Source organism: Salmo salar, chromosome 25, assembly GCF_965601325.2.
Source record: "Salmo salar chromosome 25, fSalSal1, whole genome shotgun sequence".
Classification (NCBI taxonomy): Eukaryota; Metazoa; Chordata; class Actinopteri; order Salmoniformes; family Salmonidae; genus Salmo; species Salmo salar.
The window spans coordinates 16791213-16807197 of record NC_138315.1 but is presented as its reverse complement, the minus strand read 5'-3'; the positions used below and the strand labels follow the sequence as shown (position 1 = coordinate 16807197).

The window sequence follows — 15985 nt, the reverse complement described above, 5'->3', positions numbered from 1 at the left end:
TCAGAGACAGGAACTCTGACTCACTGCTGCTCTGTTAAACCCAGAGAGCGCTGACACTTGTTGCCCTCAGGAAGACAGACTTGTAACTCATTCCACTGTGGAACCTGTCATGAATCCTGTTCCTGTCATGTTCTCCAGTCCTTCTCCCTGAGTCTCTGTGCCTTGAACCTGGGTGAGGCTGGAAGAAGGTTGTGCATTTCACAGCCTGGGGCTCCAGCACGTGAGCGGTCTAGTGTGGGACGGGGGTTAACTGTGGGGGCCAGAAGGGGGGAGGTGATAGTTGGATGGGAACAGCTGTAGTCCCCACCGAGGCCCTCACGCTGAGCTCTGACACAACCACGAAAAGATAACATCCTCCCTGCTGTGGCCCACTGAGGAATCTGAAGGGTCGACCCTACACGGAGGTGGGTTAGCAGGGCTATGTCAGCCATGGAATGGCTCTCCGGCAGATGGATCAACAACCAGAGGCTCGTACAGACAGGAGACAAGCATAATCTCCTTGTCCGAGGCCCTGGCAAGGCCCTGTGACAACCAAGAGGAAGTTGGACACAAAAAGATTACATCCCAGCGCTACATACAATGGACAGATACAAACTGGTGACTTGTTTACTCATACTGTATATCTGGAAATGAGGGATTCAGACAGTAGTCACTAGTATCATCAAATAAATTGCCACATTTAATTTAATCCAAGAGTTCATCTTCAGTTGAAAACTGACTTTCAATCAGTTTCCAACTGAGTTTCAAAGAGTTTCAAACTGAGTGGGAACAGGAGAGAACGAACTTTGTGTTCACTGTTTAGATGGCAGTTTATGTGGGTCACTCAGGATTTGTGAAAGATGTTTTCTGAGGTACTCACGACAAACTCAATCTGAGCCGATTCTAGCAGCTAAACTGATGTTGACATGGCGAAAATCACTCCTCATCAGCGCTCTGCTGCTGCGTCTACTATCCTGTCAGATATGAATTCTCCAGATGTTATTTTTAATTCCTTGAATAAATGACATGGGCTATGTTGACGGTGGTACACTATTCTAGTCTCCGTGTCTATTATAGTCTCGCTTGCTTCTCTCGTTGTTGTTCTTCATGCTGAAATGGGAAGCTGCTCTATTTGCAGCTGTGTTACAGAAGTCGTGGAGCGGTGGACCGGACACTCCCTGGTTGGACTAGAAGACCAGTGGAATGGAATGCGTCTTTGTCTGTCGTTGTCAGCCTTTTGTCATTAGAATGCAGGTGGATGGTGAGGGGTCAGGCTGCAGGAGGAGGAGGAGGAGGAGGAGGAGGAGGAGGAGGAGTGTGTGTGTGTGTGTGTGTGTGTGTGTGTGTGAAGGCTGTAACTCCCCCAGCCAGGAGGCACAGCTGAGTGTGGGAGGGGCTCCTCTCTCTGTAGCCTGGGTGTGAGTCTAGGACTGGGAGGCTCAGACATTCGGACCGAGTAGTCAGAGAGGGGAGCTGGTGCCTGAAGAGAGCTATAGGGGTTCTGGAGAACTTCCCTAACATTACCCTGCATAAGGCATTTCTCCATTGGACATGCTGGCTGCCTGTTGCTGCTCTTTGGGATCTAGTGAGGAGATTTGTGGCCACAGCTGTTGACAATGCAAGGAAGGGCTAACAAAGGTCCTAAGAAGGAGCTGGTGATCGAGTCACCCCAGCAGTACAAGAGCTTGGCTGGAGCCGAGGCGGAGGTGGAGGCGGTGCCACAGGTGGTGGTAAGTCACGGCATGGGGGGTTACTTAGCCATGGTTTTTGTTGAGACACTAAAAGTTACTGAATTTCCTTACCACATGTTTTAAGTTTACTTTGGAAACTCGAAGTAGGAGCTGAAACGGTTGTGTTCATCACATTTCAGCAGTACTGTCGAGGATATGGTTTAGAGTAATATACAGCTGTAGCACTCTTAAGTGTTGCTTGTTGTGGCGTACTTGTAGCATAACTGTTGTGTGAAGCAGGTCAGGCGCTTGGAAGCTCTGAGCTGGCCTTGCCCTGCCATGCAGCTTCATGGCTAGTCTAAAAATCCACTCTCCTTTTATCAGATCTCAATTATTCTACACAATGGTGCGGGCTCACATTTCAAAGTGCTTTGTGTGCGCCACTGGAGAGGAACGTTGGACTCTGCTGGTGCTAAATTAGCTGCATGGACAAGACCAAGGCAGTGAATTGCATTCTTGAGAGGGTAATTACTGTGGTGTATACCGCTCATAAAAGTTCCCTATTTGCCCCTTAAGCTCAAAAGTCAAGCATAATAAGAAGTACTGTTTAATCCACGGCAGGTTGAACTTTTTATCCGATTTGTCCTAAACGGTCATTTAACAGCGTATTTTAATCAAAGTGAAATAGCAACTATATCTAATATAAAGGCATCACAGAGCACCATTGTTCCAGTGTGCAGCAGTAGTGTAGTGAGAGGTGCAGAGTAGGGAGAGATGGGAGCCAAGGCCTGGGGAAACACAGCTGTCAGAGGGGTAAAGAGTTGGACTTGGAAGATTTGGCTCCAGAAGCAGCTATTTGTTAACTCTTTCTCTTCAAGGGTTTGTGGTTTGTTTATGAAGCTACTCTCCAGATGTGAGAGATTAAGTAATAGCTATGTTATACTCCTTTGGACTGATTGTCCTATAATTGCAAGGCTTTGGTTAGTGCAAATGTGGAACTGCCATTTTATATCAAAAGGTTTCCCAGAGGCACTTGTTTTGAATAAAGGATAGTTACCCTTCTGTTTGAAATCATATTCACTATTTAACCATGTTATTACTGAGCCTCACTAGCCATTGTTTATGGTATATCTCTGGTAGCCCTCAACAGGCGTTTGATTTGCAAATCTCTACAACAGGGGTGTCAAACTCATTATTTCTGCGGGGCGCATCAGTGCGGCCCTCTGGACACTATCTGTCATTTTTGGAAGTGTCTATGCTTCCTTACTATCCAGCTTTCGATTTGGTGTTTCTTAGCAACCTGTGTAGAGACTATATAAAATATAGTTCAAATATAATTTCGATTTGGTTTTAGTCATTTCAAGGAGACAATGTATTTAATTTTTTTTAAATAAATGTTTTACTCAAACCTCCCGTGCTGCATTGAATGGGCTCCGGCCCGCGGGAGTTGACTTTGACACGTACTCTACAGGAAGAATTAGGAGGTTATGTACGATTATCACCCAGGCTAAAATGTAGTGTGGGCTGTACTGTACAGTAGTTGTTGGTACAGCAGTGGACTGGACTGTGGTCATTGCTGAGGGAGTGAAAATGACTGGGCTCCAGTCAGTGAATAGACATTTTCATATCCGATGCTTACTCTGTGGTTTGGCTGAACAGGCTCGTATGGTCCCTGACAAAGGCATATGGAAAACCTCAACACTTATGTGGGAGGAAGGCTGAGAATAGGCGAGATTTTAGTCATGAGGCAGAGTTTGTAGGCTCAGGAATTCATCAACGGTGAGAGGAGGAGGAAGACACTTAACAATAAGGTTATTACATGTCGTTTAACCTCCAATCATCCGAAATGTCAAGCCACAGTTACAGTGCGTTTGGAAAGCTTTCAGCCCCCTTGACTTTTTCCACATTTTGTTACATTACAGCCTTATTTTAAAATAGATTATTTCATTTTTTTCCCTCATCAATCTACACACAATATCCCATAATGACAAAGCTAAAACAGGTTTTTCAATTTTTTTGCAAAAAACAAAACCTCAACAAAACTGAAATCGCAGTATTCAGACCCTTTACTCAGTACTTTGTTGAAACACCTTTGGCAGCGATTACAGCATTGAGTCTTCTTGGGTATGACGCTCCAAGCTTGGCACACCTGTATTTGGGAAGTTTCTCCCATTCTTCTCTGCAGATCCTCTCAAGCTCTGTCAGGTTGGATGGGGTGCATCGCTGCACAGCTATTTTCAGACCTCTCCAGAGATGTTCGATCGGGTTCAAATCTGGACTCTGTCTGGACCATTCAAGGACATTCAGAGACTTGTCCCGAAGCTACTCCTGCGTTGTCTTGACTGTGTGCTTAGGGTTGTTGTCCTGTTGGAAGATGAACCTTCGCCCCCAGTCCGAGGCCCTGAGCTCTCTGGAGAAGGCTTTCATCAAGGATCTCTCTGTACTTTACTCCGGTCATCTTTCCCTCGTTCCTGACTAGTCTCCCAGTCCCTGCCGCTGATTAACATCCCCCAAGCATGATGCTGCCACCTCCATACTTCACCGTAGGGATGATACCAGGTTTCCTCCAGACATGATGTTTGGCATTCAGGCCATGAAGTTCAATCTTGGTTTCATCAGACCAGAGAATCTTGTTTCTCATAGTCTGAGAGTATTTTGTTGCCTGTCATGTGTCTTTTACTGAGGAGTGGCTTCACTCTGGCCACTCTACCATAATGGCCTGATTGGTGGAGTGCTGCAGAGATGGTTGTCCTTCTGCAAGGTTCTCCCATCTACACAGAGGAACTCTGGAGGTCTATCAGAGCGACCATCGGGTTCTTGGTCACCTCCCTGACCAAGTCCCTTCTCCCCGATTGCTCAGTTTAGGAATAGTCTTGGTGGTTCCAAACTTCTACTATTTAAGAATGATGGAGGCCACTATGTTCTTGGGGACCTTCAATGCTGCAGAAATTTTGTGGCACCCTTCCTCAGATCTGTGCCTTGACACAATCCTGTCTCGGAGTTCTACGGACAATTCCAACCATGGCTTGGTTTTTGCTCTGACATGCACTGTCAACTGTGGGACCTTATATGGACAGGTGTGTGTGCCTTTCCAAATCATGTCTAATCAATTAATTTACCACAGGTGGACTCAAATTAAGTTGTAGAAACCTCTCCCAAGGATGATCAATGGAAACAGGATGCACCTGAGCTCAATTTCGAGTCTCATAACAAAGGGTCTGAATACTTATGTAAATAAGTTATTTCATTTGACTTGTTTTTTTTAAATACATTTGAAAACATTTCTAAAAACCTGCTTTTGCTTTGTCATTATGCAGTATTGTGTGTAGATTGATGAGGAAAACATTTTAATCAACTTCAGAATAAGGCTGTAACGTAACAAAATGTGGGAAAAGTGAAGGGGTCTGATCTTTCAGAATACAATGTATACAATGATTTTCATGTTGGATGAGGACTTGTGGGGTGGTAAAAGTGATATCGTGACAGTAGTTCTGATATTGATAAAGTAAGACAAATGTGTACTAGTTGTCTTCAAATCCATGTACTGAACGCAACAAGCTTTTTGTGTGTTTTTATTCCTAGTGAGTAGAGTATTGTTAGCGACTGTAGGCTGATGGTTGACTTACTGTTGTAAAATCAGGCAGCAGTCACCTGACCCCCCCCCCCCCCCCCCCCCCCCCAGGTGTGTCCTATGCAGAGGGTGTGTGGGAAAATCCCTGTAATGAGGCTCCAACAGTATTGTCTCCTTTTGGGCTAATAGTGTACCCATGTACAGTGAACATAACTGTCATATTCATTGAACAGTCACTGACTTAGAGGCGGGTTTGGGTCTCAAAGAATGCAGCAGGCGATGAACAGGTTAATACCTGGGTTCAGGAGAGGTAGCTCTGTGATGTTATATAGCTAGGGTTTACAGTAACTCTCTCTGACAGGTTACCTGTGTGTACTGTAGGTGTGGGGCCCTACACACATCAGCTACTCTGCTCTGTTACCATAACGATGTGGAGTTATCAGCTGACAGAGGATGAACACACACACACACACACACACACACACACACACACACACACACACAGGTAGTCTGTCGGACTGTTATCTCCTGTTAGTCTGTAGTCACGCTGAGCTGTTCGTGTAATATCCTGACTCACCTGGCCTGTCTGCTTGAGTGCAGAGCGTGACTTCCGACATCATTCCTCCTCTTGTCTCAGTGTGTCAGAGCATGAGAGTGAGTGTGTGTGTGTGTGCGCGCATGCTTTTCGTCTGACACCTCTCTGCAGGTATGTTTGGGCACTTTTGTGTGCATGACATGTTCTTCGGAGTACGTGTGTGTGTTCATGCGTAAGCCGTCGTCGCTCCTCCGAACTGAAGAATGTCTGATGATCCCTCACAGGCTGGTAGCAACCAGGAAGGAACCCTCCTCCTCACTGTCTTGCACTGGTCCTCTGGACTGTGACTGGGACACGAACACGGATCTCACCAGTCAACGTTAATAGGTGCAGACTGTGTTATTAGCATGGCCGCTAGAAACACGGCTTAAAACTGGTCCATTTCCAAGACTCTCCCTCTGAGATCATACTTCGTATTATCAGGCCCAGATGTCGACGCAACAAGCAAACTGTACTGGAGCTCAACCCCAAGACCTGGCTAGCAACACGCTTCACTTCACACCTCACTATCTCTCTGAGATAAACACCACAGGCTTCAGAGTTCTAGCGGAGCTGTTGAGAGCGTTGAGGCATGGTCGTCGCAAGTGTTCTGTGTCTATATGGCCACTGTGTTCTTACTGCTCGATGAGGGGAGATCTGTCATGTCGTATACACTACCGTGATGTAGCCTACCACGAATTCAACAGAATCATATGTCACCTCTGTTTCGGTGATTCAGATAGTTCAGTGGACCTTTTTTCATTTGTACTAATGGATGTGGTCTGTAGCAGCGCTACTGACATAGCTTATGTAATTATTCAACTGTCTGTTGTGGTACAACTTGTCCAAGCAGAAGACGTTAAGTGAGACGGAAAGGCTACAGTTCCTTTCCTCTGGAAAGAAATCAACATTCCTATCTGCGCAAGGCATTATGTTGACATGAACAACAATGCTGTTTTCAAAATACCCGAAAGTCGACTTATACAGCGTTCCGACGTTTTAGCTAACTGTTATCATATCAATCAGAAAGCCAGATGGGTTGGAAGGGGACGTCCCAAAGATTCATATTTGAGATCAGTGCATCCTGTGTACGTTAGGTAACAATGCTCCTACTTGTGGTGTTGCGTTGTAGCTCCTCGGTGACGGGACAGAGCTGTGTGTTAGCGGTCAGTGAGGTGAAGTCATAATGATCCTCCCATCTGTGAGCTAGGCTAGGCGGATGTAGTCTGTGTGGGAAGCTGCAGGCTGGAGCTCTCATAAGGGCCGTCATGGTTGGACTAACAGATAGCATGTGTGAGGACAGGGCCCAGCCAGCTACAGATTCTCTGAGCACAACTTACAATATTGACTGCGTCTCCCACAGTAGACTACTTTTGACCAGGCCCCGCTGTCACTTCTGAGCTGAAATCAACAATCTGACTCAGCCATGTTTTATGTTGCGCTTCAGATCTGAGAGTTTCCTCCCTAAAACAAAGATATCCACCTTTTCCATAGCAGTCAACTCCGGACCGGCGTTTTAAAATTGATAGGGCTACCTAATGTATGCCTCAGTGCTGAAATCCTACTCCGCTATGGCAAAGTGATGTTATTACATCTGTGGTGCATTGAGATGCTGTGCTCTGTCAAATCAGGCCGTTGAGGCCTTGGAGAGCACTATACTGGCATCACTTACTCCACATTTCCCCCATTCCTAGAGTAAATGAGCCCACTTTCCACATGCACAATAGTTTCCACTTTTAGTGCTCCTTGGGTTTGACTGAGTCTCTCTGAAGGTGAGCTGTCACCACTCTGCTTGAGAGAGAGAGAGAGAGAGGACCTTTCCTTCGATTTAGAAGGGATGCTTTAAATAGTCTCTGGGGTGACTTAAATCCTCCGACTGACTGTCTAGCTATTCAGACAGCTATGGTTTTTCCTTGACTTATAATGTACTTTACGGCACTTTGCCTGAGGATGATGACATTCTTCTGTCTTCGTTGTGTCTGAATAAATACCTGTATATTAACAGAGCACGTTTTGTTGTTTGTTCCCCAGGTGAAGCCCAAGGTGATTGAGCCGCTGGACTATGAGAGTGTGCTGGTCCAGAGGAAGACCCAGATCCTCAGTGATGTCCTCCGGGACATGCTGCAGTTCCCCCTGGAGGACTTCCAGGTGAGTCACCTCTGACCTTCTGACCTGTCACTGATAGGCTCACAGACCACTGAATTATATTTTCGGGTAGAGGGCGATTCCTCACGAAACTACAAAACAGGATTTTCATAATCTAATCCAAAGAAGGTTCCTTTGGGGGAAGGATTGTTGACATATATTTGCCATTTGTATGTTAAAGCATAATTGAGAAATAAATGAGGTTGGACCATTTGTGACATTTTGGCCTCCTTCAAGACACAATAATGTTTAATCTGTAGGTGTTACAAAGCAACAATTGGTGTAATATGAAGCTTTACCGCTTGCTCTGTAGTATCTTGATTTCAATAAAACATTTTTACATTAAATTATGACACTTAAAAAATATAAACATACAATTTTTGATTTGGTACATTTTTCAAGATATTGTTGAACATAATATACCCAAAGTTCCAGAGTGGGATCTCTGCTACTTTTGGCCATCCTCTGCTGAGAATTTATAGGATGTCCAATGATGCAAGTAAAAGGAGGGCTGTGATTGCCTACTATGCCAATTTCTCTGTAAAATACACCATAACTGTAAAACTAGCAGAGTCCACCTACTCTGGAACTTTGATATGCCTGTAGTGGACAGTGTATTTGGAAAATATTGACTTTTTCCTCATTACGTTACAGCCTTATTCTGAAATGGATTAAATCAACCCCATAATGACAAAGCAAAAAAAGTTTTTTTATAAATGTTTGCAAATGTATTAAAAATAATAAACTGATACATTTGCATAAGTAATCAAATCAAATTTATTTATATAGCCCTTCTTACATCAGCTGATATCTCAAAGTGCTGTACAGAAACCCAGCCTAAAACAGCAAACAATGCAGGTGTATTCAGACCCTTTACTCAGTACTTTGTTGAAGCGCCTTTGGCAGCGATAACAGCCTTGAGTCTTCTTGGGTATGACGCTACAAGCTTGGCACACCTATATTTGGGGAGTTTCTCCCGTTCTCTGCAGATCCTCTCAAGCTCTGTCAGGTTGGATGGGGAGCGTCGCTGCAAAACTATTTTCAGGTCTCTCCAGAGATGTTCGATCGGGTTCAAGTCCGGCCTCTGGCTGGGCCACTCAAGGACATTCAAAGACTTGACTCCTACGTTGTCTTGGCTGTGTGCTTAGGGTCATTGTCCTGTTGGAAGGTAAACCTTCACCCAAGTCTGAGGTCCTGAGCACTCACTCTAATATCAATATGCCTTGTCCATTACTGTCCTGGTTAGTGATTACAGTCTTATTTCACTGTAGAGCCTCTAGCCCTGCTCAATATGCCTTAACCAACCATGTTGTTCCACCTCCTACACATGCGATGACATCACCTGGTTTAACCGTCTCTAGAGACTATATCTCTCTCATCATTTCTCAATGCCTAGGTTTACCTCCAATGTACTCACATCCTACCTTAGTCTGTACACTACGCCTTGAATCTATGCTATCGTGCCCAGAAACCTGCTCCTTTTACTCTCTGTTCCGAATGTGCTAGACGGCCAGTTCGTATAGCCTTTAGCCGTACCCTTATCCTACTTCTCCTCTGGTGATATGGAGGTTAATCCAGGTCCTGCAGTGCCTAGCTCCACTCCCACTCCCCAGGTGCTCTCATTTCTTGACTTCTGTAACCGTACAAGCCTTGGTTTCATGCATGTTAACATTAGAAGCCTACTCCCTAAGTTTGTTTTACTCACTGCTCTAGCACACTCTGCCAACCCGGATGTCTTAGCCGTGTCTGAATCCTGGCTTAGGAAACCACCAAAAACCCTGAAATCTCCATCGCTAACTATAACATTTTCCGCCAAGATAGAACTGCCAAAGGGGGCGGTGTTGCAATCTACTGCAAAGATAGTAATACAGAACTCTGCAGGCTATCCAAGTTTGTACCCAAACAATTCAAGCTTCTACTTCAAAAATTCACCTTTCCAGAAACAAGTCTCTCACTGTTGCCGCTTGCTGTAGACCTCCCTCTGCCCCCAGCTGTGCCCTCGATACCATATGTGAATTGATTGCCCCCCATCTATCTTCTGAGCTCGTGCTACTAGGTGACCTAAACTGGGACATGCTTAACACCCCGGCCATCCTACAATCTAAGCTTGATGCCCTCAACCTCACACAAATGATCAATGATCCTACCAGGTACATCCCCAAATCCGTAAACACAGGCACCCTCATAGATGTCATCCTAACTAACTCGCCCTCCAAATACACCTCTGCTGTTTTCAATCAAGATCTCAGCGATCACTGCCTCATTGCCTGCATCCGTAATGGGTCTGCGATCAAAGGACCACCCCACATTACTGTCAAACGCTCCCTAAAACACTTCTGCGAGGAGGCCTTTCTAATCGACCTGGCCGGGTATCCTGGAATGACATTGACCTCATCCCGTCAGTAGATGATGCCTGGCTATTCTTTAAAAGTGCCTTCCTCACCATCTTAAATAAGCATGCCCCACTCAAAAAATGTAGAACTAGGAATAGATATAGTCCTTGGTTCACTACAGACCTGTCTGCCCTTGACCAGCACAAAAACATCCTGTGGCGTTCTGCATTAGCATCAAATAGCCCCCGGGATATGCAACATTTCAGGGAAGTTAGGAACAAATATACACAGGCAGTTAGAAAAGCTAAGGCTAGATTTTTCAAACAGAAATTTGCATCCTGTAGTACTAACTCAAAAAAGTTCTGGGACACTGTAAAGTCCATGGAGAATAAGAGCACCTCCTCCCAGCTGCCCACTGCTCTGAGGCTAGGAAACACTGTTACCACCGATAAATCCACTATAATTGAGAATTTCAATAAGCATTTCTCTACGGCTGGCCATGCTTTCCACCTGGTTCCCCCTACCACGGTCAACTGCCCGGCACCCTCCACAGCAACCCGCCAAAGCCCCCACCATTTCTCCTTCACCCAAATCCAGATAGCTGATTTTCTGAAAGAGCTGCAAAATCTGGACCCATACAAATCAGCCGGGCTAGACAATCGGGACCCTCTTTCAAAAATTATCTGCCGAAATTGTTGCAACCCCTATTACTAGCCTGTTCAACCTCTCTTTCGTATCGTCTGAGATTCCCAAAGATTGGAAAGCTGCCACGGTCATCCCCCTCTTCAAAGGGGGTGACACTCTAGACCCAAACTGCTACAGACCTTTATCTATCCTACCTTGTCTTTCTAAGGTCTTCGAAGGCCAAGTTAACAAACAGATTATCGACCATTTCGAATACCACCGTACCTTCTCCGCTATGCAATCTGGTTTCAGAGCTGGTCATGGGTGCACCTCAGCCATGCTCAAGGTCCTAAACGACATCATAACCGCCATCGATAAGAGACATTACTGTGCAGCCGTATTCATCGACCTGGCCAAGGCTTTCGACTCTGTCAATCACCACATTCTTATTGGCAGACTCGACAGCCTTGGTTTCTCAAATGATTGCCTCACCTGGTTTACCAACTACTCTGATAGAGTTCAGTGTGTCAAATCGGAGGGCCTGTTGTCCAGACCTCTGGCAGTCTCTATGGGTGTGCCACAGGGTTCAATTCTCTGGCCGACTCTCTTCTCTGTATACATCAATGATGTTGCTCTTGCTGCTGGTGATTCTCTGATCCATCTCTACGCAGACGACACCATTCTGTATACTTCTGGCCCCTCTTTGGACACTGTGTTAACAAATCTCCAGACAAGCTTCAATGCCATACAACTCTCCTTCCGTGGCCTCCAACTGCTCTTAAACGCAAGTAAAATTAAATGCATGCTATTCAATCGATCACTGCCCGTACTTGCTCGCCTGTCCTGTATCACTACTCTGGACAGCTCTGACTTAGAATACGTGGACAACTACAAATACCTGGGTGTCTGGTTAGACTGTAAACTCTCCTTCCAGACTCACATTAAGCATCTTCAATCCAAAATTAAATCTAGAATCGGCTTCCTATTTCGCAACAAAGCCTCCCTCACTCATGCTGCCAAACATACCCTCGTAAAACTGACCATCCTACCGATCCTCGACTTCGGTGATGTCATCTATAAAATAGCCTCCAACACTCTACTCAACAAATTGGATGCAGTCTATCACAATCACCTCATCCCCATACTGTATTTATTTATTTATTTATTTATTTATTTATCTTGCTCCTTTGCACCCCAGTATCTATACTTGCACATTCATCTTCTGCACATCTACCATTCCAGTGTTTAATTGCTATATTGTAATTACTTTGCCACCATGGCCTATTTATTGCCTTAACTTACCTAATTTGCACTCACTGTATATAGACTTTTTGTTTTCTTTTGTTCTACTGTATTATTGACTGTATGTTTTGTATATTCCATGTGTAACTCTGTGTTGTATGTGTCGAATTGCTATGCTTTGTCTTGGCCAGGTCGCAGTTGCAAATGAGAACTTGTTCTCAACTAGCCTACCTGGTTAAATAAAGGCAACAAAAAAAAGACTTGAGCAGGTTTTCATCAAGTATCTCTATGTACATTGCTCTGTTTATCTTTCCCTCGATCCTGACTAGCTTCCCAGTCCCTGCCGCTGAACTACATCCCCACAGCATGATGCTGCCACCACCATGCTTCACCGTAGGGATAGTGCCAGGTTTCCTTCCGACGTGATGCTTGGCATTCAGGTCAAAGAGTTCAGTCAGGGTTTCATCAGACCAGAGAGTTTTGTTTTTCATGGTCTGAGTTCTTTTGGTGCCTTTTGCCAAACTCCAAGCGGGCTGTCATGTGCCTTTTACTGAGGAGTGGCATCCGTCTGGCCACTCTGCAGAGATGGTTGTCCTTCTTGAAGGTTTCTCCCATCTCCACAGAGGAACTCTGGAGCTCTGTCAGTGACCATCGGGTTCTTGGTCACATCCCTGGCCAAGGCCCTTCTCCCCCGATTGCTCAGTTTTGCCGGGCAGCCACCTCTAGGAAGAGTCTTGGTGGTTCCAAACTTCTTCCATTTAAGAATGATGGAGGCCACTGTGTTCTTGGGAACCTTCAATGCTGCAGATATTTTTTTGGTACCCCTCTCCAAATCTGTACCTCAACACAACCCTGTCTCGGAGCTCTACGGAGAATTCCTTCAACCTCATAGCTTGGTTTTTGCTCTGACATGCACTGTCAACTGTGGGACCGTATATAGGTAGGTGTGTGCCTTTCCAAATCATGTCCAATCAATTGAATTTACCACAGGTGGACTCCAATCAAGTTGTAGAAACATCTCAAGGATGATCATTGGAAACAGGATGCACCTGAGCTCAATTTCTAGTCTCATAGCAAAGGGTCTGAATACTTATGTAAATGTTTTCACTTTTTCATTATGGGCTATTGTGTGTAGATGAGTATTTTTTATTTTTTTTTAATCCATTTTAGAACAAGGCTGTAGCATAACAAAGTGTGGAAAAAGTTAATGGGCCAGACTACTTTAAGAATGCACTGTATATTATGTTCAACAAAAAATATGAATGTTTGTTTTTTCAATATTTGCATATTAATGTTAGAAAATTGGACTTATATTACAGGGCAAGTGGTAAAGCTTTATTACATAAATATTTCCTATGGTGCACCAGGCCATAATTGTAAATAAGAATTTGTTCTTAATTGACTCGTCTGGATAAATAAAGGTAAAAAAAAATAACAAATAAAATGCTGATGAATCATTTTGGAGTCTTAAAGGAGGCCTGGGTAAGACTAAAATGTCCACAAATGTTCCAACTTCAATGATTTATTTCTCACTTGTGCTTTAAGATACAAATGTCTGATATATGTCAATACTCCTTTCTCCAAAAGATCATTTCTATCGACGATATTTCGTGAACAAAAACATGATCATGGTCCTGTTTTGTTCTAGTTCCGTGAGGAATCGCCCTAGAATAGAATTAGCCAAATCATTGTAACAAACTATGTTTGGCTTGACAAGGACAGAAATGGAGTTGCCAAGAGCACAAACTGATCTGGATCCAGGCTAAAATAGAATACCATCTGAGGAGTTTGCTACTGGATAATGCTCCAGAATAGTTAGTGAGGTAAATGATCTGTCAAGTGTTGATAAGATCTTTATAGTTTCATACCAGTGTACCATGTCAATAATTTCCATTATCTATTTGTTGTTCATCTATCGACGTCAGTCGTCTCTGCCGCCCACATGCATGTTTTGGTTGTTATGTTTGTTGTGATTTCATGATATTTCAGTTCGGCCCAGCCAGGCCCATGTTGATTGTAGGGTGAGGTCCTCCACAGAGGCTTTTCTTCTGTTTACATCCATTCATGCTGTAAAGTTCAGGGGTCATATGTTTTATTGTCTCATTCTGCCTCTGCTGTTGTGATGGAGTAAGGGTTATCTCTATCCTCGTTCAGCAGGACGTAGCCCCTGTCACCCTCTCAAACATTCCATTGCTACACAACACGTGACGCCCGGTGTGGAAACTATGAAATGGGAATCTGGCCTGGCAGAAGCCATTCAGGAAGTGAGAACACTTAGGAAGATGCTCTTAACAGCGGCAAGAAGGACCCTTTTATATCCGCAAAATTTGACCCTTCCTCTGTCTCACGATCCAACTGATATTTTCCAGAATTTTTTTTTTTTGTCTTTTTCTCTCGTCTACTGAGAGGTTCCTTTGTTTCACAAGCCATAATGGTTTTTACATCTTTCATTAGAATATATATTGTATCTATGTTGGAGAATCAACCATTTTAAAGAAGGGTTTGAGTTCCTAGATTTACTCAGCGTGTAAAAAATTTTTGGTCTTAAGGCTGTATTGCCAGAAAACTTACTTATGGGCTCACAAGCTATCAAACTCCTCATTACATTTACTACGTTACACTGCAATCGTGCCCTCGCTCTTTTTGAGAAAACCTCCTGGCCTGTCTTTTATGCTTCGCGATCAACCTATTAAAAGAAAAAAAACTGTATTGCGTTTGCTCCCTTTCCCTCACAGCTTTTTGCAATGTGGCGTGAGAGCTGGGCAGGGGACGGAGGCAGGGGACGGAGGCAGGGGACGGAGGTGGGAGGCAGGGGCTCTTGCCGGCTGGGTGTATGTGAAGGCCAGACAGCTGGAGCACTCAACTTGGTGACACGGCCTTGACCAGCCGTGTCTGCTGTGCTCTCATGGTGCTCCAGAGTAACCCTCTGCTCTGGCCATGACATACGAGTCCTGCATACACTACAAGCGGTGCGTTGTGAGGGGAGCGACAGGTGATGATCCTGGATGAAGAAGAAAAAAATGTGGGAAGACTGAGCCCCACATCTGTTTAGCTCGCATGACTCTCTGAGATCTTCCTTACGCAAGTGGTTTTATCCGGTTGTATGTCAAGACCTTTCGATTGTGGGTATTCAGTGTTATAGGCAGAGAAGGGAGTTTTCTGGTGCTATTAAACTCCCAGACACAGATGACTGTGTAGTGATAGCAGCCTATAAATCCAGTCCAGACCCGGCAGAGCTCATCTGACCACACTGCTCGTCTGTGGGCTGTTTTCGGCTGGTGTGTAAATCATTTTGTTGGCAGACACCGCCTCAGCTCAGGAACCACTGTCAGGTTTCTCATGTCCCCTCTCTCCCCCCTCTGGATCCAAGGCCTCTCATTGGAGGTTGTTATCAAATTATATCTCAGAGAGAACAGGGACTTAACTGTTTAGGAAAATAAATTGTGAGATGGTGTTTACATTACCTCATCTGGATTTAATCAGACGGCGCTCGGCATTAGGAGAGCCAAGCACGTTTTGTCAACGTGTCTTCTTAGGGAATTTGTCTGGGATTACTGGGAAAAGGAGAGGAAGGGGAACCTCCCTCCCTGCTTAAACTTGAGATGTACGCTGGTCATAAAGCCTGTGGATCAGGAAGCGCTCTAAAGTGTCACTGAATTTACTCCCAGGAATGGCGAGGCATTTTCCTCTTCCTTTTTCTCCCTATTTGAACGACTTCAGCATGGCAGGGTGGTTTTAATCAAATCTACGTATACCTTCAACTTTCAGGATTCAAAGAGTTGAAGTTGTGAGGGAAACATGACATGGGGAGAAGTCTAATGGTAATTTTTGGAGGAATATTATATTA

General features: G+C 44.7%; 1 protein-coding gene across 9 annotated transcripts in view; it reads left to right on the top strand.

Moving 5' to 3' along the window:
* Positions 1-15985, top strand: part of LOC106586262 (dedicator of cytokinesis protein 9) — a 122673-nt gene that overhangs the window by 53286 nt on the left and 53402 nt on the right. For 7 of the 9 annotated variants that reach the window (XM_082968937.1, XM_082968935.1, XM_082968939.1 and 4 more), the window contains exon 2: positions 7826-7942. In XM_082968937.1, the coding sequence (XP_082825063.1) occupies positions 7826-7942 (117 nt within the window). Of the gene's footprint in view, positions 1-1413; positions 1710-7825; positions 7943-15985 lie in introns of those variants that run through there. The other 2 variants (XM_014173355.3, XM_082968936.1) reach the window with 1 other exon arrangement.